We start from the raw sequence: 24506 nt of genomic DNA, 5'->3' as shown, positions 1-24506 counted from the left end.
AAAAATAGATAACACTCCAACAAAGTAAGATTTTAAAACTTTATTAACATTTAACTATAATGAACGGAACAAAAACTGTAAAAACATTTAAACATTTTTCACCCAAAAAAGCAACAATGGTCAGAAGCTGTCTTTTGTGCGAATAGTCCCAAGGCAGCACAACGTGCAGAGTTCTGGACGGCACCCAGGTGATGTCGCCTGGGTGCCGCACTGGTTTTGGGATCCTACAATGCTGCTCCGAAAATTGGCGTGGGGCGTCCCGGGTGGTGCGGGGGGAGGCCTCGTCAGTAGCGGTCTGTTGTGCGAATAGTCCCAAGGCAGCAGAACGCGCTGAGATGTTGATGGCACCCAGGTGATGTCCAGTAAACTGCCGCACTGGTTTTGGTATCCTACAATGCTGCTCCGAAAATTGGCGTGCGGCGGCCCGGGGGGGGGGGGGGGGGGCGTGGGGGAGGCGGCGTGAACGGGCCTCCCCAGGTGGCGGCCATCCAGCTGAGTTGCGCCCGCTCTTGCGGCTACAGCGTCTCGCTCACCATGTTGTTGAGTTGCTCCCACTCTTGCAGTGCAGCGATAGGCGGCTGCAACATGACTCTTAAAATGGCGGATGGCTCTTCGGTTTTGGGCCTGGTGCACTGAAATGGCCCTGGGACACCTTGGAACTCGGACGCTTGCCTGCTAGGGCTTGGGCTCCATTCTCGAAAAGCGTCCCCTCCGCCGTGAAGATTCTACAAAAGTCTTGGGGGCCCCCGACTCCCGCAGGCTTCCGGTGGGGAGCGGCTGCCATGATTGCTCGTGGAATGACCACGACGGAGCCACGAGATGGTGGTGCTCTCATGCTGACGCCAGCTTCAGTCTGAATGATCCAGAAACAAGGTGGGGCTTTCATCGTTTGGGAAAAAAAAATGTTCTAAACCAATGAAAAGTGTTATTTTTAGGTCATATGACCAAACCTTCCATCTTTAGGAAACCAAAAGTAAAATGAACCAATGAAAAGTTTTATAAACAAGTCACATGACCTGTTCTGCGGCATAGGGCTACAAAAAGCGTAGAAAATCCGTTGGCACGTGAGGCGGCGTCAGTAGCGGACCGATGTGCGAATAGGCCGAAGGCAGCACAACGCGTCGAGATCCGGATGGCACCGAGGTGGTGTCCAGCAAATTGCCGCACTGGTGTGGCCATCCTACAATGCTGCGCCGAAAGACGGCGTGTCCAGCTGAGTTGCGGTCACTCTTGCGGTACAGTGACTCGAACGCGCCGAGATCCGGATGGCACCGAGGTGGTGTCCAGCAAATTGCCGCACTGGTGTGGCCATCCTACAATGCTGCGCCGAAAGACGGCGTGTCCAGCTGAGTTGCGGTCACTCTTGCGGTACAGTGACTCGAACGCGCCGAGATCCGGATGGCACCGAGGTGGTGTCCAGCAAGTTGCCGCACTGGTGTGGCCATCCTACAATGCTGTGCCGAAAGTCGGCGTGGGGTGCCCCGTTGGCTTATGAGGTGATGTCAGTAGTGGACCGATGTGTGAATAGGTCGGAACCAGCACAAGGCGCCAAGATCCGAATGGCAAGTCCTGGATGTTGAGTGCCATAGTTGAGAGTTCTGAGCAGTGCTTGTAAGACTGTCTGAAGCTTATTTGCACCTGCTGCAGCTTCACTATTGCCCTGGTGTGGCCAAAGGTCGCACATGACATAGGCGGCCGGCTCCCGAGGTCCGGCGGAACTTTTTGCCTTTTCCTTTCTGCTTCTTTTCCTACAATCCGTTTCATCTGAAGACACGACCAGGTCCCTGAATGTGTGCAGGGGACGCTATTGATTGAATGAAAATGGCGGCTTGACACAAAGCTGACTCAAGCGTTGCTGTTGATGCTATACAGACAAAAATTGGTTTTCAGTTTGTACATTCTTCAGGATTTTTTTTCCATCCAAGTCTGATTGAGAGTTTGTAGAAAAATGGCTTCAGATTTTCCACATACTACTCTTCAACATTCTTCCTAAATGTAACAATGTGAAACTCACTAGGAGAACGGCTGTTTCTGTTTCCTTTCAAAATGCTGCCAACAATATTTTCTGAATGGAAGACACCATCTTGTAGCATAAAGGGCCGAAAGGGGTTCTGGTCTGGCCGATGGTTGGTGGAGACATTTTGACTATATCTTGGACCTGCCCGGACTCGCCCAAAATGGCGCCGGTATAAATGGGACTCGTAACTCCTTGCCCGCAAATGTATATCTAGAAAATGTTATTGTAAGTGGCCCTGTCTTATTTTAATTACAAAATGTACGTCCACCGATTCCGCAACTGTTAGACACCTTAGTTCTTGCAACCTAATGGCCCGCTCGTTACGTTCCTCTACAGTGTAAATGTCTCCTCATCATATACGATTTTAGTTTGCTTCGTGGCCGGCCCACGTGGTTATAGGCCCGTATTTGTATACTGACATTTTCACAATAAAGGTTTTTAAAACAAAACACGGTAGTAGTATTTACATTGGTAAAGTTTTTACTTTTAGTCACTGTTTTCGAATCAGTAAAAGGCAAGTGAAATAAAGCAGTCCAATTACATGACGGATAAAAGGTATAATATGTAGGAACGCAGTAAAGATAAATGGTCAAGGGCAGTTGTGTTTTCCACTCCTGCAACATAAAGTGATCGATAAGAATCTGATAATCAGGCGTATCGGCGACTAAGACAGCAGGCCGAGTATCTTTTACTCAACGGCTCCGTCATGGAACGAAGAAACGCCCTTTTTCTCGAAAAAGGAATATATTTTACTTGCAGGACAGTTGTACATTTTCCGGGAAAGTACATTAGCCTGGAATATTATAACATATGTTTTAAAAAAAAATAATGTTCGAAAACAATAAAAAGCGTAATTTTTAGGTCATATGACCAAGCTTTTCATCATTAAAATAACAAAAGTAAAATGAACCAATGAAAAGTTTTATTAACAAGTCACATGACCTGTTATGCTTACGTTACGCGCTGCGCGCCGCGCCTCGGATCACTTCCGGGTGCGCTAACGCGGCGTGTCATATAACGCATTACGCGACAACGTAGGTCAAGAATATAGTCAAAATGTCTCCACCAACCAGCGTTCGGAACACAACCCCTTTCAGTAGTCCAAAAAGTTCTGTTAAATGACAACAGAGGGGACAGGCAACAAGAACCATCAGTCAAAGAGGGGAGGGCAAGTTCTTCTCTTCCGGGTCATGTTGGGGCGCTACCGGAACTGATCGAATTGGTAGTCTACAGTGTTTCTGGATGTTTCAGACTAAAGCTGGCGTCAGCATGAGAGCACTTCCATCTCGTAGCTCCGTCGTGGCCATTCCACGAGCAGACATGGCAGCCGCTCCCCACCAGAAGTCTGCGGGAGTCGGAGGACCCCAAGACTTTTGTAGAATCTTCACGGCTGAGGGGACGCTTTCGAGAATGGGACCCAAGCCCTAGGAGACAAGCGTCCGAGTTCAAAGGTGTCCCAGGGCCATTTTAGTGGACCAGGCCCAAAACCGAAGAGCCGGCCGCCATTTTGAGAGTCCTGTGGCAGCCGCCTATCGCTGCACCGCAAGAGCGGGAGCAACTCAACTACATGATGAGTGAGACGCTGTAGTCGCAAGAGCAGGCGGTAAACAGCTGAATGGCGGAAGAGGCACAGTGTAGCAAAAGCGGGCGGAATGGCAACTGAAACGGTAAAGGGGCGCCCCACTACAGCTTGTCTTCAGGTCAAACGGATTGTGGGACAAGGTCCAGAATTGAAGAGTCATCAAAAGGCAAAAAGTTCCGCCGGACCCCGGGAGCCGGCCGCCTATGTCGGGGGCGATCTCAGGCTATACCAGTGCTATAAGACTTGGGGAGGGTGTCGGAGCCAAGCGTCTTCTCCGAGTCCGTGCCATCACACCGTCCCTCGGGGGCCTCCGTCAAGCGGTTTAGGGAGGTACCATATAACATTGTTTTCAAATGCAGTCAGGTCCACAAACGACCCTCACTTACTTTGAGAATAGTGAAGCTGCAGTAGGTGGAAATAAGCTTCAGACAGTCTTACAAGCACTGCTTTTGTAAACATTTTTTGTTTTTTTTGTATTTTTGCACAGTTTTATATATTTTTTTTGTTTTTGATGGAGGGGAAACAACAAAGCACAGGCATTGAAAAAGGCTCAAACTCAGAACTCTGAACTATGGCACCCAACATCCAGGAGCTTGCCATCCGGATCTTGGAGCCTTGTGCTGTTTTCGACCTATTCACACATCGGTCCACTACTGACATCATCTTATAAACCAACGTTATGTAAATAGTTTTTTAATAAAATGTTTTACCCTGTTTCTTTGCTGGTGTGTTGTCTATATTTTTAATATTTGCATAGGGTTTGTCGTTATTTTGTGCGGGATGGGTGATGGAGCCGAGCTGTCTTGCAGCCCTCATGGTGTGGAGCTCAGTTCATCTCACTATTTTCGTATTTCTCATGGAGGGTTGTTTATAATATTTCTATTTTAGCGAGGTCAAAAAAAGATCCAATTAGTGGCGTACTGATTTTGCTCGATTACTTTTATTTTTTTTTACACGATTTTTCCCGATCTGCAAAGACTAAACAGAGTATTGCGACTTTGTGCTTGTTTGTAAATAGAGAATGATCCAAAGAGAACCAATTCTAAAACAGTAAATGCTTGGATAACAATCAATCAAATGGAGAGACAAGCAGGCACGACGGATTACAACGGGGGCAAAGGCCTGCGTTAACTACCGTTCACTATCTGCAAAGAGAGAGTACTACTAAGAGAAAAGAGGGGAGGGGGGGGGCAGCGTTCAAAGCACATCAGCGTGCATAAATACGAAAATGTTTTTATCTATCACGTACTTGACATTTTAAAGCTTTTCATATTTGCTATTAAAAAAACAATGAAATTCACAGAAAAAACCATAGGTTATAGTGGATATATAGTTAGGAATTTGCATTTACAAAACCTTGAAAATTCAATGAAAAAACCATTGGTTTTAGGCCATATATAGTTAGGGATTTGCATTTACAAAACCTTATTTTACTCGCATAAAACCATTGAAATTCCATATATAGTTATAAGCGCTAACTATATATCGCGCACCCGCAATCCACTGCTGATGATGTCACATATTACATCATTCATGACATGGTTAGTGACATCACTGATGACATCACTGATGACATCTCAAATGACATCACTGATGACATCTCAAATGACATCACTGATGACATCTCAAATGACATCACTGATAAAATCACTGATAACATCTCATTTGACATGACTGATCATATCACTGATGATATCATTCATGTGATAATACCATGAACCTCTTCAGACTCTAATATAACCTTAGATACAATCAGTGTAAATAGACAGTCACAGACTGTCACTCATCCATGGAGTTACTCACACACCTAGTCAGTTATGCAAAAAATCAATCACACCTCCATTTTCTCAACTATACAGTTATACACACCTTACTTATTCAAACATATACTAACACATTTACTTTACTCTCTTATACAATCCCTGATACATGTTCACAATGATCCATACAGCCACTCACACATTCACTGGCTCTTATGCACAGTTATTTATATATGTCAACTCTCACATGTACTGTGTTTTACATATGTACTTACTTTGACATGTAGCACTGAGATATCCATTCACTCACTAATACACTCATGCACAGTCAACCGCCCATACAGTTGTTTGCACATGCACTTTTGAACCCATACATATAGTGAATCAACTACTCACACATCTATGTACAGAGTCACACACCTCCCAGCCACCCATACACACACACTCAGTTTCCCATACAAATACTTGGACAACCAATGAATAACCCATACAGTTACTCATATAGCTACTGATCAACATATGTAGCAGTTTGTAGAACAACAGATATAATGATGCACAAATTAAAACAGTTTAGTCACTAACCCATGCACTCAGTGAGACACATTTAATCACTCACTCATACAGTCAGTCATGCACCTACTAAATCCTTCATCCAGACACTTATACATCCACTCATTCTTCAATATGTAAGACATATTTTAACTTTACAGAAACATACAGTCACTGGATGTTGTCATCAGTGATGTCATCAGTGATGTCATTTGAGATGTCATCAGTGATGTCATCAGTGATGTCACTAACCATGTCATGAATGATGTAATATGTGACATCATCAGCAGTGGATTGCGGGTGCGCGATATATAGTTAGCGCTTATAACTATATATGGAATTTCAATGGTTTTATACGAGTAAAATAAGGTTTTGTAAATGCAAATCCCTAACTATATATGGCCTAAAACCAATGGTTTTTTCATTGAATTTTCAAGGTTTTGTAAATGCAAATTCCTAACTATATATCCACTATAACCTATGGTTTTTTCTGTGAATATATATATATATATATACACATATACATACATACATACACACACACACACACGCGCACACACTCACACACACACAGACACATGGATCCATTACTGAATACAAAAGCAACTGCAACAAAGCCTCATGAAGAAAACATATGCCCTGTGTAGTTTATGTTGTCGTTCAAAATGGACATGGTGTGGTAGGTTAGAAACAATTTCAGACAGGATTTTCCACATATGGGGGTGAAGGTAATATCCACACTGTGTAGTGAATGCAGACAGTGCTTCTACAGTAGTATCACGTATCTGACTGTTCTTAGCTGAAAATAAATGCCAACTGGAGATTAAGTCAACTCCTTTCACTTTATATTTAGGCTTCCATCTTCATACTTGTAACCACTGCCCAAAAATGTATGTACTTACTCCTAAATAATGTCCTTACACATAAACAAACTGTAAAACATGAAAGCCCTTCTCGTTCATGCAGAAGAGCTAGTGGACACAGTAATTTGCAGATTTAATGGGCTCCCTCCCTGCTGGTTCTGCAGCATTACTTTATTTTACTGATTCAATAAATTTACCATGCACGCTTGACTCCCACGGGGAATAGGCGGTCAGCACGCCGTAATAAAATCTATGTCAGGATTATTTAAACAGAAACAAATCAGATACTGGAGCACTGACAAAAACATTAACAAATTAAAACTTCATAAATCGTTGAATTTATCCCAAAGGCTGTAAAACAGTCAAGGATTACAGGTTCAGTAAAATATTTGTTTCAATTGAGTTATTAAAGAGGTTATAAGATCTAAAAAAAGTTCTTACGGAAAAATAGCAAACAGAGGAAACTTTGTACATAGAATTAAAAAAATTGCAGAGTACTGTTCTTCTATTATCTGTTCTTCAGAACGTTTTGCACATTAAATTATGTACTTTAGGACTCGCCACCCATTGACTGTAAGTGACCAATTTATTTCTTGCAGTTGTCCTCTCTGCAGTACTTAATTTGTAAAAAAAAGTCCCAGGACCCTCGTCGGGAGGCCACTGCAACTTGCACTACCCATTGGTCGAGCCATCACTGCCAATGACAGTACCTCAACCCCTCTAAACCATCACTCTGTACAAATGCGACCATTCAGTCTGTTTGAGGCCCCCAAAGCAAAAAGAATTGCTTGGACGGCAGGAGTTAGTTGCATTGAATGTACATTGAATTAATAAACAACTGTTGTTCTGCTCATCTCTAAATTACACAAACAGCGCCACCATTTGACAGCTGACATAAGTGCCGGAGTTGACAAATATGTGCCAGTGCCGACAAATAAGTGCCGGTCCCGAGCACCAGAAACCACAGGCTCAAATTAAGCACTGCCTCTTTGTTATCAACAAACTATTGTTCATTCTTCAACACCCACGCTTAAATCTGTCCATCTCATCGTAGACTACAAGTGAGCTGGTTGCTTCTTGCCTTCTTTAGTGGCCCTCTAATGACTCCTTGACAAGCAAAGGGTTAACTTCTCTGCATCATGCACAACTCCAGACATGACTGCGTGGCCAAAGATATAATGAAATTGATAGAATCACAGGGTTGACTGTCCATAATAAACTAAAGTCCCATACTACCAGATTCAGGTGTTATGGGGTGGAACCATAAAAGGTCACATGCCTTATCAATATTTTTCTATTCCTCTACGCCATGGAGTAGACTGGAAGAAGTGAAGGAAATCACTGACAACCCTCCTGCGACAACAGGCTAATGGCCCTAACGGACTCTTCACATCACAAGATAATAACTGGTGCAAGGTCATCCTCCCCCATCTATGTCCAAACATAGCCCTCCCACAGCGCTTGCAAGCAGGTGCTGGCCCTTACTGAGCAACATATAAAACCTAAAATACACCGGCGTGCTTGCACAGCTTGAACTAATGATCTTTGGCAAGCTGGAACCAATATAATATGTGCAGCACTACTGCAATATGATGTTATTTATTTATTCTGTTTTCAAAAATGCAAAACAAGCCCCTGAGATATAGATGAGGTAATAAATAAGAATAGAATATGCACATCTGGAGCAGTGTATATTTTTAGCACAAGAGGTTAAGACATTACATTACTTATATGACACATACTACATAACAAGGAGCAGTTGGCATCTGTGGTGTTCCTCATGTGGTAACTGATGGCGGGACCCTGGGGGCACTGAGGGTGCCCTAACTAGCGTTCTAGTTGGGCGGGATCCACCCCTTTTTCCTCAGCAGATGCCTCATAGGCCAGAGGTTGAGAAGGAAGTTGGGTGCAGGATAGAGGAGAGACTGAGGGTGGTGTCAGCACAGCAGAAAGACAGACTGGAGGATCGCAGAGAAGAGGACAAAGAAATCCAGGGAAGACGGACACCAGAGTCGTTAGTGTGGTCCAACGGCTGGGAGGAGCAGAGGCACCCATTACCGCTGTCCAGGAGCACCTGAGGGAAGGCGAGATGGGTGAGGCGGCTGTGACTTTGCCAAAGGGTTACATCATCTGGCAAGTGGCATGACAGAGCTCACGCGCCATTAGTTGCTGATTTGTTGCACGTGTTGCACGTGCCTACTTGGTGGGGATATAGTGTTCCTACCGTGAGATACAACAAGAGAAGCCTGGGAGCAGGGTCTTCTGGGGCACCTTATTGCATGTAATTCACTTGGGGCTGGGTGTTTTAAATCAATAGGTGTTCCCTTTCACGATATACTGGCACGGTAACCAGGAGGAACCAAACCTGTCACATTAATACCCAAATATGAGTTCATGTATACACCAAGGTGTGCAATGGCGACGGTCTCGCTGAATAAACTACTTGTTTCAGCTATTTGGCGGGGGCTCTTATCTCTTGATCTGTAACAGACACTTTAACATATCTTTCGCGAATTGGTCCATGAATTGTAGTCTAACAGGTTCGAATTGCACAAATCAAGCCCTGAACAAGGAACAGTACGTGCAGAAGGGAGGATAATCACAATTCAGCTTCACTAGAGTGCTGCAATAAAACCTACCCATATTGGCTGTACCAGTAAGGTACGGGCATCAGTCCTGAAGGTAAAAGTCATGTAGTAAATTGCCTATGTTGTAAAGGCCCAGATAGCCATTAAATCAACACTGTGACTCACACCCTTCCAGTATGAATATGGAGTTAGTAGAGACATGATGGGGCAGAAGGAGAAACGAAAGGAGCAACAACAGGGGTAGGGAGGATCTTGAGAAAGCAATAGCTCAGTGGTTGTCACATACAAATATGTTTTAACTTGCTTTCGAATCAGTCCTCTTCAGTAGAAGTATAGCATGGGCAGAGTAGAGTGAAGAGGTGCACTAAGCAGAGGTGACATATGCAGGAAAGTGTTCAATAAGCATTTTACAACCCCGATTTCCCTGTAAAATGCCACAGAGAATGTAATGGCTTCATCAATCTCCATAGCATTAGTACAAACAATATTGTAAGCTAAAATAAAATACCTTAAATGCGGATAGGCAATGCAGACTCAACAGCACCATCACCAGTAGCAGCAGTAAAGTGGCTAGGTTTCGGGCATCCCATATGGATTCAATAAGAGGAATACTGCCAACCTGCCAGTCATAGCAGAGAGTAATTGGTGCAAGAAGAAGCCACGTGTTGAATGCCAGGAGGTAGGAGTATGTAAGAAACCTGCAATAAAAAATGGATACAATTTAAACCGAGATAAAAATAAAATCAAAATGTTAAAATCACAAACAAAACCTTTTGCTACATCAATACACGTGTTGATACATACCTTATAAAGGAGGATTTCTTAACACATACACAATCAAAATGTTGCATACTTGATGGATTTACATGGTCATGGAATCAAGGTCATCAGTAATATGCTGATTATGTATGTGGCGTTTCGACGTTATTGTTTTAATTATGATAAATAGTAACAAAGCACAATACAGTGGAACACACTCTGTGACTGCCAGATAAAGAGGTAAACTTCGATGAGCGGGATTTAATAAGAACGACATGAGCAGGCAGTGGTTCAAATTAGGTTTTTGCAATGATGGAAAATTTATTTTCTGATACATATATAATTCAGTATAATGTAACATTATTTTCATTTCTATTGGTGTTCACCGAAAGTTTGCACTCTGAAGAAACGTTCAGAAAATTGTTCCCTATCCCTATTTTTCTTTGTCTCACCCACTGCAACACCACCTCTGAATTTGAATTTGAATTTAAAATATTTATATAGCGCTACATTCACCGTGTGGTTTCTTGGCGCTGTGGAGACTAATTTAGCAGTAGGAACGAAAGTACTGGTGAGATGAACAGAAAACAAGGTCAGTTTACATTAGGAAAAGCCTGGGTGAACAAAAAAGTCTTAAGATCTTTACGGAAAAGGGAATAATGTGTGGCCAGACGTAAGTGGTCGGGGAGGGAATTCCAAAAGAATGGTGCCAAGAATGAAAAATTGGCTCCGCCCCATTTCTTACGTCTGTAACGGGGTACCTGGAGAAGTGATTGGGTGGATGAACGAAGCTCACGAGCAGGGGTGTACTCTTTTAGCAGGGAAGAAATGAAGGCAGGGGCTGTACCCTGGCGCGCCTGAAAAACCATGCAACCAGTTTTAAAAAGGGATCGCTGGCTGACAGGTAGCCAGTGTAATGCCTTCAGTAAAGGAGTAGAATGATGAGAACGGGGGAGGCCATACACCAATCTGGCTGCCTGGTTTTGAACCAGCTGGAGCTTCCGCAAACTATACGCTGGAATGCCGTTGTATAGGGCGTTGGCGTAGTCCAGCCGGGAAATCACCAGAGCGGACATGATCAGTTTAAGTGCAAGGGGAGAAAAAAAGCGAGAAACAGAGCGGATAGTTCGAAGGACAAGAAAACAGGAAGAAACAACAGAACTTATTTGTGAATGAAGAGTGAGATGATTATTGATTTTAATGCCCAGGGTCTTAACTGAGGGAGAAGACGTGGGAGGGGGTCCAAAAGAAGAAGGCCAGAATGAAGAGTTCCAAGGACTGGAAGAACCACCCGTAAGAACCAATTCCGTTTATCGGGGTTCAACTTCAGATGGTTGTGGTTCATCCAGTCCCTGATGAAAATCATAGTAGTCTGAAAATTAGAAATGGAATGAGAAGAAGAAGAAAGATTAAAGATAAGCTGGAGGTCATCCGCATAATTATAAACGGTGACCTCCAGTTGCTGAAGTGCAAAGATCAGAGGATAGATGTAGAGATTAAACAAAAGAGGGGAAAGAGAAGAACCCTGGGGAACACCACTTGTGACCTTGAGTTGGGTGGCCGAGAAATCCCCCAACCGGACCGCCTGGGTGCGGTCCCTCAGGAAGGACGATAGCCAAACCAGGGCTTAGCCCTCGACCCCCGCCGCTCCGACACGAGAAAGTAAGATGGAATGATCCACTGTGTCGAAGGCGGCGGAGAGATCGAGGAGCACCAGAGCCTGGTGGTTGTTTTGGTCCATGCCCTCCCTGAGGTTATTCAGGACCGACACCACGACGGACTCGGTGGAGTGCCTAGGCCGGAAGCCTGCCTGGCGGGATGCTAGGCCCCCATTGGCTTCTACATGGGCACTGAGGACCGATGTTACGTGTCGCTCTCTTCTGATTCCGGACCGGAAGCAGGAAGCACACAGGCTTCCCCGCCTAAGCCAATCACAACACTGCTGTCTTGGTGACAACAGCGTTGTGATTGCTATGAGCGTGTGCTCAGACAGGGCCCATGAGCCAGTGCATGTTCTCCACCCAGACTGTAATGCACCTTGCGCATGACTGTTTGGCCGGTCCAAGACTGCCGGTCAAACCATCATGCGCACTGATTTACTCACCACTCCTCCACCTACTCTGCAGAGCCTAGTCTGCCCCGCCCCTAGAACGGAGCAATTATGTCAAAATAAAATGATAAACAATGCGTTATCATTTATTTTTCCTTTATTAACTGCTCAGAGGGCAGTGGGACAATGCTAATGGGGCAACGCTCTCCGCCACTGTTTGCTCGCCGACAATTCTACTCAACATAATATTACTTAATGGTTTTCATACGTATACCTAAAACAAAGGGCCAATTTTATACACTGAATTTGCCACTCAAATTAGACCACATGCCCTAAATAGTCTGCGTTTTTTTACAGCCAACATCATTGCTCCGGGAGTTATAATTAGATATGTGCCCCCTGGCGCTTTCTGTAACAAGACAATTTTCCTATAGCTGCATACAGCTCATTAATAAATGTGGCACAAGTTGCCTTGCTCATTTTGATCTCTAAACTCTTGTCTATGGTATCTTTCTCAACTAGTTCAAAAAGCCCTTTACATTGTAACGGTCAAATACCTACCTAGATAATCAGGCCAAATTTTGTTTGTGCGAATTTCGTTCCTTTAAAAAAAAAAAAACACATTTTGTATACCGTAATGCATTACTTTCAAGCACTTACTAAACTATCAGCCACTCGGTGAGAGAAAGTGTCAGTTCTTTTAGCTAGAGGATTTCAAATGTCAAATAACAGATGACAACTTCTTCCATCATAATCTAACAATGCTCTGGCGTACAGTGTCGAAAGAAATAGGGATGTCATTTTCTTAGTAAAAGTGGATAGTAATTGAAATAAGTGAACAATATATAGATTTAGGTATTGCAGATCCCATATTCAATATAACCAGTCTTACACCCCACTATCATAGTTTGAAATAAACAATCGCCAAGAAGATTTGGACTCTAAAAGTGTATTTCAGGCTCTTCACAGATGCCCGAGAGCAAGTAGAATGGTATTTTTAATTGCTGCGCTCATTTTATTATGAGCAGGCAGATGCACTCTCCTGTCCTAATGCCATGCACGACACATAGCTTTTCCTCGCCTTGTTCTCTATGCTTCTTTATTGTTAAATAGTTCATTAAAACGTTCACAGTTTGTGATATGTGACATAATTCACACTTAGCCTATTTTGTGGGTTTCCTAATATAGAGATGGACCCAGTGATCTGTCACCAAGGCTGGGCCAGACAGACATCAAACAAAAACTGTCTTAATGTCGTACAGTGGCCTTTTCTAACAGCCGCTGTCTTTCAACAGGGACATAAAAAGAGCCACAACTGCCCTTACCTGCTATGCCCAGAAGACAGCCATCTTCAGATACCCACTCGGCCAAGTCACAATAGCACGTCACTTGATGAGCCACTTGACCTGAAACAGTTAGCAGCAGGCTGCCAGAGAAGCAAACCCCACTAGTAAGTGCACTGAGCCCTCAAGTAGTAATCCCATCCTGCAACCACTCAAAAATTAAGTGGCAATCACTCCGCTGTCACAGGAGATCCCAAAAGAGCAGACACAGGGAAACAATATATTTGTAAACGAAAACAGGGAAGTCATCTGCACAATTCCCAAAATGATAACTGAATACATTCGAGCCCTGAACGTTTTCATGGGAAATATGGAACCAACTTCACTAATTCGTGAACCCGCCACCTCATTATGAAGCATCCTCATTGTGTTGCTGGTGAGAAATGAACACCCACTCTAATGATGTCATTTTGAAATTAATGACTGAAATGTTCTTTATTTTCAAGGTTACCTCTGTGACCTAATGGGCCTACAGACAGCAGAAAATCAATCGTGGTTATGTCCTCTCAAAAGATATTTCTAAAGATGACAGATCCCAGGCAGAAAAAAAGGCTAATTTACGATGAAAATAGTTATAGAATAATTCCAGCACCTCATTAACTTCCAGCTATAATTGGCTAATAAACAGTTCGTTTTTAGGTCTGGCTTGACAGCGCAACCCATATATGTTAACAATTAGAGCTTTCAGGATTACTAGAGAGAGAGAGACTGTGGTTCCGCCCAGATGTGCATTCATCTGAGAGCAGCTTTTGATTTGTCAAAACGGTGTATGCCTTCCCAGAAAAAGTGCTTTCCCTCAAGCCAGCTGTGATCATTTGTTCATCAGGCTACTTGAGCCAGGCTCTTTATAAAGCAAAGATATTCTGATTGACATCACCATCACACACACACCACTGTGCTGAGAGGAGTGTGCCCTTTAAAGTCACACATATGCGACTGCATTGCTATTAAATAACTTCATCGAGATAATTCAATGATTACGGTGTTTGTTCTTCACTGGTTGCCATGTGTGAGAGCTTGTGCGCAACACAACAGGGCTTTGTTGGTTATGGCAAGCCACTGACCATGCTATACGCTAGATGTGTGTATAGTGAGAAAATGTATGATAAAGTTAGAGGGCTTAACCTTTTAAAGATGGATAGTTATTAAGATAGTTAAATAGGCTCAGAGATATTTTGATACATGTCATCTCAGTTTAAAAGTGGTGAGCGGGTTGTGGAGCGCACGGGGTTAGGAAGTTTAATCATTTAAAAAAAAAGAAAATCTTACCTGCAGCTGCCGGCCTCCTCACGCGTAGCGCCTTGGTCTTCCTGGTTCCAGCAGACATTGGGACTACAGACTCCCTGTGCAATCCCGCACGGTTCTCATACTGTGAGAGCAGCACAGAGATTGGCCTGAGCCGGCTGAAAAGACGCTTTGCTCACGAGTCTGTCGTGACCCGACAGATAGGGCGACAGGACAGGAGGACACTAGGATCCTGTGGGTCATGAGGGAGGTGACCAGGTCACGGGACGCCACATCCGGTTAGGGACAGGAAGGGCAGACTGACCAGGACGGGCATGGGGACGGACGTACATGAGGCCGGCAGCTAAGAGAAAGAAATAAAGGAAACACTGAGCAACCTACCTGTGTCCAGAGTCTGGTGTTTGTCCGGCGCCCACTAGCACGACACGACAACTGGCGACGAAGGGGAAACGAGCTGACGCATAGATCGACGTGCATCGATCGACGGCGACATCAGAGCATCAGGAAGAACCAGGTGCCCACCCTGGATGTGCAAAGAAATAAGGGAGGAAAAGAGCGACATCGGAGCCCACCCGACCGCTTCTGAAGAATCACCAGCAAACTGCCGTAAGCGCGAAGGAACGCGTGATCTCGAAATAGAGGCGCGAGCTCTCGCGAGAGTCTCGGCGGCCATTTTGAGATCAGGCGGCTGGGCCAATCAGAGGAGAGATCGGGGAAGCGGCCATTTGAAGTCAGGCGAGCGAGATTTCGATCGCGAAATCTCGCGAGAAGAGAAGCAGCCATTTTGGGAAAAGGACAAGAAAAAGAAAGACCATAGAAACCAACAGGGCGGCCATTTTAAGGTCAGGCAAGAAAGAAAAGCAAAAACAGAAGGAAAAAGACAAGAATAAAGACAAAAAAAGACTAAGGAAGCCCAGAAGAGGCTAAATAAAGTAAAATAAAGGAATAAAAACAAGAAATAAAAGGGACAAAGATCACAAAAAGAACAAAGAGGACAAAAAAGGCAAACAGAAAGAAAAGAAGCAAAAGAGACAGTAAAAGAAGAAAAAGAAGAAAAGACAAAGAGCAAAGGAAACATAGAACAATGCACAAAAGAGCGAAAGAACAAAAAAAAAAAAAAGAGGGAAGAGCATATAAAGGCAAGAAGGCAAGAATGGCAGACCCAAAACCCAGCGCACAATACAGGAGGCCTCTGCCGTTCAACTTATCGGAGCCACAAATAGGAATCAGGTGGGAGAAGTGGATCAGACGGTTTGAAAGATATATGGAAGCGACAGATGTAACAGACGGAAAGAGATTAGGGTTACTACTGAACTTAGCAGGGGATGACGTCGAAGAACTTCTGGTGACACTGCCTACCGAAGAAACAAAGACATATGAGAAATTAAAGAAATGCCTAACGGCCAAATTTGACCCACAACGGAATGTTGACTTTGAACGATATACATTTACTATTGCGTGTCAACAAGTCGACGAAACGCTAGATGACTTCGCAACAAGGCTGAGAAAACTGGTGACACATTGTGAGTTCGACAAATTCGATAACGAACAAGCAATAAGGCTACGGATCATAGAAGGCTGTTGTGACACAGGATTCAGGGCAAGAATACTAAAAGAACCGACCTCATTGGAGAACATCCTGTCACTAGCGAGAGCAGAGGCGAGAGCAACGGAACATGCCAAGGAAATGGAAAGAGGGAAGAACGTCGAAATTGAAAACGCACACCTCATGACAAACAAATATCGCACAGGCCGGTGGAAAAATGACTGGAGGGAACAAAAAGAGAGGAGACAACCGGAAGGAACATGCTACAGGTGCGGAATGGAATTTCCACACAGAGGCCCGTGCCCAGCGTTTGGCCAAACGTGCAAAAGATGCAATGGAAGAAACCACTACGCCAGTATGTGCCAAGGCGTACAATTCAGAGATGACAGAGGAAGAACAGGAAAACAACAAGAGACGACAACAAGACACGTCAGGTATGTCGACAGAGAAAGGAGAAGTTCATCACGAGAGTCAGGCGATGAAGAGGAAGAAGAGAAAGTGGAAAGACTATACCACATGTCGGAAGTTCACACAGAACTGAGTGGGGGAGACGAAAAAGGAGAAACAGCACACCGTACAGGCAGAAGAACCCAAGAAAAGACGGATTTGGCAAAGATAGGAGTAGGAGCACATGAAGCGGAATTTGTACTGGACAGTGGTGCAACATGCAATGTCATGTGTGCATCAGAGTACGAGAAGATGGAAGCAAAGCCAACACTGAGAGCGTCCAAGGTGAAGATCTTCACCTGGGGGTCAAAGAAACAGGTAACAAACCTGAGAAAGTTCACAGAGGAACTGAAGTATACAAACAAATAGAACAAAGAGGACATCCATGTGCTGAAAGGCGACGTCCCAGGACCATGCCTGCTGAGCAACAGCACCGCCCAAACAATGGGTCTCATAACTATGACATATGACAAGGAAGAAAATGAAAGACGCACTGAAAGCAAGCGAAGAGAAGACGCAGGGACCAGAGAAAGAGGAAGAGAACGAAAAAGAATCACTGAAGGAACAAACAAAACAAAGGGCGGCCGTAGAAAGAGAGGAGCCAACAGAGATAGTGCCAGCTAGCCCAGGACATTGGGCACACGGCAAGAAGCTAGAAATAGACGAAGAGAGGCTGGCAAGCGGAGAGCAGAAGGAGGACAACCGACAAACAGAAGAAAAAGCAGATGGCAGAGAATAGCGACCGAAAAGGAATGCAAGGGGACAAGAGACTAACTGATGAAACGTAGCAGTCAGAAACTGGAGAGACGGGTCGACCAGACACCTGGACACACACACACTCTCTCTCTCTCTCTCTCTCTCTCTCTCTCTCTCTCTCTCTCTCTCAACACAACAATGAGTAAACTGTACTATGAACATTTGCTTACAACAAAGGGGGAGATGTCGTGGCCCGACAGATAGGGGGACAGGACAGGAGGACACTAGGACCCTGTGGGTCATGAGGGAGGTGACCAGGTCACCGGACACCACATCCAGTTAGGGACAGGAAGGACAGACTGACCAGGACGGGCATGGGGACGGACGTACATGTGGCCAGCAGCTAAGAGAAAGAAATAAAGGAAACACTGAGCAACCTACCTGTGTCCAGAGTCTGGTGTTTGTCCGGCGCCCACTAGCACGACACGACAGAGTCTATGGGGTTTCTCCAGCTCATTGCAGCTGGGCTGGAGACACCTAAGTGCACATGTGTGTTTAGCCGGCCTGAGACACAAAACCAAACACACATGTGAAATTAGAAGTGAACATAGCACTCCTTCTACCCACTCCCAAAGCCCTGGCACGCCCGTCAATACTGCACGCTGGCTCAGCCAGCAACTGAAAAATAAAACAATTACATTATATAATTTTATTTTTCCGGTGCTGGCTCTGAGAAACTGGGGCAATGCTTGTCCGTCGTTGCGGAGGAGCCGCCCATGCAGTTTACTGTAGTAGGATAGGGTATTAGTGTTGGTTATTCCCTCTGACACTGTGCTAATCCTTGAGATCTAGCCTTTTGGTTTGTCAACTGTAATGTTGCTTAGATTTCTACTTGTGTGACTGTATGCCTGACAGTTGCCTTGTTGGAAAGCTCATGCTCAATACAGTAGGCTAAGTTGGTTATGGTGACAAGCCATTGATAAAGGGCACAAGCCTGATAGGTTTACTGGTAAAGAACAAGTTACTTTCCTTCGGTATCGCTTTTCCTGGTGGATACAGTATCTGCCTGTGAATTCCTCACCTTGTGAATATCCCCTGCGCCAGCAGCATTTGAATTTTTTTTGTAGCTCTCCACGCCAATGAGGACGACGTCACAATAGCATGGCTCTGCTCACGCCTCCGCATACGTCACCGGAGCCATAAGAGATCCTAGTGGGCGTGATGACGTTAGTACTGCCCTTTTTTTGCCGTGCCTTCAAGGCATACGGACAGACCAACACAAATATATATAGTATACACAGTACACAGTATTCAAACCAACACACACAGTGTGAAATCAATGTAGTAAAGCAAAAAGAATAATACACTTCCTTTGAAAGTAACAGATAGAAATGATCACCATGGCAGGTATACAAGGATGGACAACGGGGAGGCGGGTGGGTCAGTGAAGAATCCACAAGCAGATACTGTATCCACCAGAAAAAGCGTTAACAAAGGTAAGTAACTTGCTTTTCTGATGGATACATCTGCCAGTGGATTCCTCACCTTGTGAATAGAGTCCCACAGCAGTCCCCACTCCCGGAGGAGGGTGTCCACCCTTCTATACCAAAAAGTCCTGTAGGACGGAACTTGCAAAGTGTCTGTCCCTCCTCACCTCGGAATCTAAGCAGTAATGCTTTGCGAAAGTGTGGAGGCAGGCCCATGTTGCAGCTCTACAAATGTCCTCCACAGGAACAGCACTAGATAAGGCAGATGTAGAAGACTTTGCTCTGGTAGAGTGAGCTCCTATACCCTCTGGAGGATCCTTACCCGCCAAAGAGTAACACATCTTGATGCACAAGATAATCCATCTGGAAAGGGTGTGCTTGTGCACTGCTCTGCCTTTCTTGCAGCCGATGAAGCCCACGAAGACCTGGTCATCCACACGAAAGTCTTTAGTCCTATCGAAGTAAAAACTCACCGCCCTTTTAGGGTCCAAGCGGTGAAGTCACTCCTCCTCCTTGGAATGGTAAGGTGGAGGATAGAAGGTAGGAAGGGTAATGGACTGCCCCAGATGGAAGGGAGTTACCACCTTAGGCAGAAAAGCAGCCCTGGTCCTGAGTACCATTCTATCAGCATGAATAGTCAAGAACGGGGGCTTTGAACTCAGAGCTTGAAGCTCACTTACCCTCCTTGCCGAGGTAATGGCAAAAATAAATACTGTTTTAAAAGACAATAGTCTCAAGGGACACTGGTGCAAGGGCTCAAAGGGAGAACCTATCAAGTAGGTTAAGACAAGATTTAAGTCCCATTGAGGCACAATAAAGGGAGTGGGCGGAAATGTGCTAGTAAGGCCCTTGATGAACCTTAACACAATGGGCAACTTGAACAAAGACGGCTAATCCGGCAAGCAAGTGAAAGCCGACAAAGCCGATAAATAGCCCTTCACAGTAGCCACAGCAAAGCCCTACTGGGCTAGAGAGAGAGAAAACTGAAGGATGTTGGATAAGCGAGCTCCCAAAAGGTCAATAGACTTCTCTCCACACCAATTGACAAATTTGGACAACCTGTAGGAATAGATAGACTTGGTAGAGTGTCGCCTGGCCGATAAAAAAACGTCCACCACGTCAGGCGGGAGAGAGAAAGAAATCAGGTTGCCCCGTTCAATCTCCAGGCATGAAGTAGTAAGCTCTGGAGGTGTAGAACCTGCCCCTGCGACTGTGAGAGGAGGTCTGCCCTGAGAGGGAGACGGAGCGGAGGGTGCAATGAGAGGTGAAGTAGATCTGTGTACAACACCCTTCTTGGCCAATCCGGGGCGATCAATATGATTTGGGCCCGGTCTTGGCGAATCTTCCTCAGACCCGAGGAATCAAGGGAATGGGAGGAAACGCGCAAAGGAGTTAGGAGCCCCAACTCAACTGAAACGCATCCCCCAAAGCTCCCTGCAACAGAAACTGCAGACTGTAGAATGACAGGCAGTGAGCGTTCTCGTGAGTGGCAAACAGGTCCACTCAAGGGGTTCCCCACGTCCGAAAGATGTGACGAACCACCTCCGGATGAAGCCTCCACTCGTGGTCGGCAGAGAACTGCCAACTGAGACTGTCTGCACGCACATTCAGAACTCTGTCCAGATGATTTACCATCAGACAAATCTGGTGGTCCTGAACCCAGGACCAGAGCCTCTCTGCAGAGACAATGCAACCCCACTCCTCCCTGCTTGTTGACGTACCACATTGCAGTAGTGTTATCTGTTAGGACTTGAACCGACTGACCGCGAAGGGAAAGGAGGACGGCCTTGAGCGCCAAACGTATCGCCCGCAACTCTAGAAGGTTGATGTGAAGCAATCTTTCCTCTGGAGACCAAAGACCCTTGATCTCCAGGTCCCCCAGATGAGCACCCCACCCTAGATTGGATGCATCCGTTATCACTGTTGCCACCGATGGAGGAAGATGGAAGGGTTTTCCTTGAGACAGATTGCCCTCGACTCCCTGAGATCCCCATTGTGTTGAAACCACTGCCTGTGGAGGCACCACTGGAGTGCCCTCATATGCCAGCATGCATGGTTGACCGACAGAATGCAGTAACCAAACAGACCGAGCTGGCGAAGGACCTTCAGGACTGGAACAACCGCTCCACTATAGAATAAAGGGATCATTTCCTGAATGTCGAGAATCCTTTGTGGAGGTGGGAATGCTCGACACACAGTAGTGTCCAGTACCGCCCCTATGAACAGGTTGTGCTGAGAGGGCACCAGGTGAGATTTGGGCACGTTTATTGATAAACCCAATGTGTGCAACAGCTGGGTTTTCACCTGCAGATGATGAAGAACCTTCTCTGGCGACCCCGCTGTGAGCAGCCAGTCGTCCAGGTAGGGGAAAACTGGAATCCCCAATCTCCTGGGATGGGCTTCCACCACTGCCATCACCTTGGTGAAGACTTGAGGTGCAGTAGTAAGTCCAATCCGGAGAAATGCAAACTGATAGTGTTGCGACCCTACTGTAAAACTAAGATACTTCCTGAGCAACTTCAGGATTGGGATATGAAAATACGCATCCTGGAATTCGATGGACACCATCCAGTCCTACTGTTGCAGCGCTTGAAGAACCTACACAAGGGTGAGCATCTTGAAATTCTCATGCTTTAGAAAAAGGTTAAAGATCCTGAGATTCAGGATTGGACGTAACCTGCCATCCTTCTTGGGTATCAGGAAATACTGGGAGCAGCATCCCTGACCCCTTTCCAGCTCTAGAACCATCTCTATCGCACCTCTTTTTAGTAATGTTAGGACTTCCTCCTGCAGGAGAAGAAGGTGGTCCTCTGAGCATACCCCTTGGCAAGGAGTGTCATTTGGAGGGAATTCCCAAAAGGGAAGAGCATACCTATTTTCCACAAGATTTAGAACCCAAATGTCCGTAGTTAACGATTCCCAATCTTGCAGAAAATGGGTAAGCCGTCCCCCCCACAGGACCCACAAGATCCAGAATGGTGGATCTAGGGCTGCTTTGCATTGGCAAGAGGGGGGGGTAGAGGAGGAGAAGGAGGAGGGCTGACGACCTCGAAGACGTCCTCCGTTCTTGCCTCTATATGATTTATACAGGGTATTTTGCTACTGCTGCTGCTGAGGCTGCCTGTAGGTCCGAAAGGACGACCTTTCAAAACCTCTGTATCTGCAATAACTGGAACCTCTAGGTTGCACCTGCAGGCCCAAAGACTTAGCAGTGGCTTTGCCTCTCCAAGGCTGCATCTGCTTTTTTACCAAAGAGTCCAGAGCCATCAAAAGGGAGGTCAAGAAGAGTCGCCTGCACATCCAGAGAGAACTCCGATGACCTGAGCCAAGCATTTCTCCTCTTGGCAACCGAAGAACCCATGATTCTAGCAACAGAGTCTGCAGTGTCCAGACCACTCTGTATAACCTGGCATGCAGCTGCCTATGTGTCAGCCAAAACCTCGTTAAAATTTTGTCTGTCCTCTTCAGACAATTTAGGAGCAAGCTGTTTTGCAGAAACCATAAATGCATGTATGTAAAGACCAAAAAGACAGGTGGCGTCTGTGGACTTTAAGGCCATACTTGCTGGTGAAAAGATCTTTTTAGCCGATTGATCAAGTCTCTTAGAATCTCTGTCCCCAGGGACTTGAGGAAAAGCCCCAGATGATTTCTTAGAACAAGCAGCTAGTCCTGTGCTTTAAATTCCGTTCCGCTCGAGGAATTTGCGGAATTTGGTTAATTTTGCGTTCCACGGAGAACGCGAAATTGCCCAAAATTCTGCATTCCGTGACTTCACAATTTTTTTTTCTTGTTCGCGTTCTCAAAATGCGTGTTCACAAGATATTTCCCCCGGAGCATGTAAACAGCAATTGAGAACAGGAAAAAAGCATTGCGAACAAGCAATTCGGCATGTTCGCAGAGTTTCTGCGTTCGCTGAGATTTTTCACCGTTTTACGGAGATTTGCGTAACACGATTACACAAATTCTGTCCACCCCTACATGTTGCTTGAACCACCAGGCTCTCAGGAGAAGGATGAGTTGTAAGGAAATCTGGATCTCCTGGAGCCGCCCTGTACCTCCTAGCAACAGACTTTGATACTGCTGGAGCTGAAAAGGGCTTACGCCAGTCTTCCAAAACTGGTTCAGCGATAGCATCAGTAACACCTTGACTGCTGCCCAGATTTATCACCAGTGCTGGGCCCCAATGTTAATGGGTGTGGTCAAGACGGAACGGTTCCGTCATGAGCACAGCTCAACCGATGCTCATGACGGAACCATTCCGTCATGAGCATCGAAGGGGTTAAAAGGCAATAATGGCTCTATCACAGTGGCGGGAGAATGTAGAACCTCAGTAAAAATATTAGACTTAAACTCAGCTGTTGGAAGCTGAAGATCTAAAGGCTATGCTGCTTTCCTAATAACTGTGTGGTAAGGAGCCACAACTTTAGAAGGAATATCTGAAGGAGGAGAAAGCTCCCACTACGGGGATGTATCTAGGCCACTTGCCTCCTTCAACCCCTAAAATAATTCTTATGACTCTTCAAGCTCACCTTCCTCCATTTCTTCCTCTGTTCAATAACGTTGCCCCTCCAAAACTCTCTTCTCCTCTTGCCTCGACCTCATCCTCAGAACCGGCGTCGGCGGCGCCAGACACGACTCCGAAGGATTCGGAGGCGGCGTCGAACACGGATCCGGATGCACAGCCTGAGTCGAGCGAGGTCGAGCTGACGGCGCCGGAAATGAAGGACACAGCGTCGATGTCCGCGGCACCGGGAAATGCAAGGGCGGAGCCGCGGGAAGAAAGCGCATAAAGGGAGCCTGAGCATAAGCCTGAGGAACTCCCAGGTTAAAGGCCATAGGACCATTGGGACCCAAAGGCACCCCAGACGGGCACATAGCTCTTGTAAAGACTCCATACATCACATTTAAGCAATGTGATAGATCCGTATCCGAGCCAGGGAAAGGTGGGTAGGCCACCGGGACAGTATCCGGCTGATGCATAACCGGACTCGGGCCAGTCGGCGCTGACGGAGGAGCCTATGGAGTCACTGATTCATCAGGGACTGGAACTTCATCCACCGGAGCAGGAGACAGAGCAGGCGTCGGAGAATGCGCCAGTGAAGCTTCAGGCGAGTACCTTGATTTGAGCCTGAAGGGGTAGAGAGACGAATTCCTAACGACGTCAAGGAGCTGAAGAAGCCAACTTCGGAGCCGTGTCCTTGTCGGAACGGTGTTGAGAGCCATGTCTCTTCTTTTTCTTGTGCTTCTTTGACTTCGAAGCATGACCTGACGTTGATTTTGATCTCGACCTCGACCTTGACCAGGACCTCGATCTTGATCTTCTTCGACCTCTCTTTTCTTTTCTCACTTCACCATGAACAGCTTGGCCTCTCTCTCCTTTAAAGCTTTTGGGTTCATCTTGCGACTGCAAGCATACCCCTCGACATCGTGATACGACGCCAGGCGCCAGACACAATTGTTCGGGGGGATCCGTGATGGACATATGGCCCCCACACTCCCTACAGGGCTTGAAACCAACTTCCTTGAAGACATCTTCAGAAAAGAAACAAGAGAAGCAACCCAAACACAATCTAA

General features: G+C 45.7%; 1 protein-coding gene across 1 annotated transcript in view; it reads right to left on the bottom strand.

Moving 5' to 3' along the window:
- Positions 1-24506, bottom strand: part of TMTC1 (transmembrane O-mannosyltransferase targeting cadherins 1) — a 1524654-nt gene that overhangs the window by 797059 nt on the left and 703089 nt on the right. The window contains exon 8 of the mRNA XM_086952798.1: positions 9868-10057. Within this exon, the coding sequence (XP_086808924.1) occupies positions 9868-10057 (190 nt within the window). The remainder of the gene's footprint in view (positions 1-9867; positions 10058-24506) is intronic.

This window comes from Lissotriton vulgaris, chromosome 1_2, assembly GCF_964263255.1.
Source record: "Lissotriton vulgaris chromosome 1_2, aLisVul1.2, whole genome shotgun sequence".
Taxonomy (NCBI): Eukaryota; Metazoa; Chordata; class Amphibia; order Caudata; family Salamandridae; genus Lissotriton; species Lissotriton vulgaris.
Note: the sequence above shows the minus strand (reverse complement) of the source record. Positions and strands in the feature narration are given on the sequence as shown.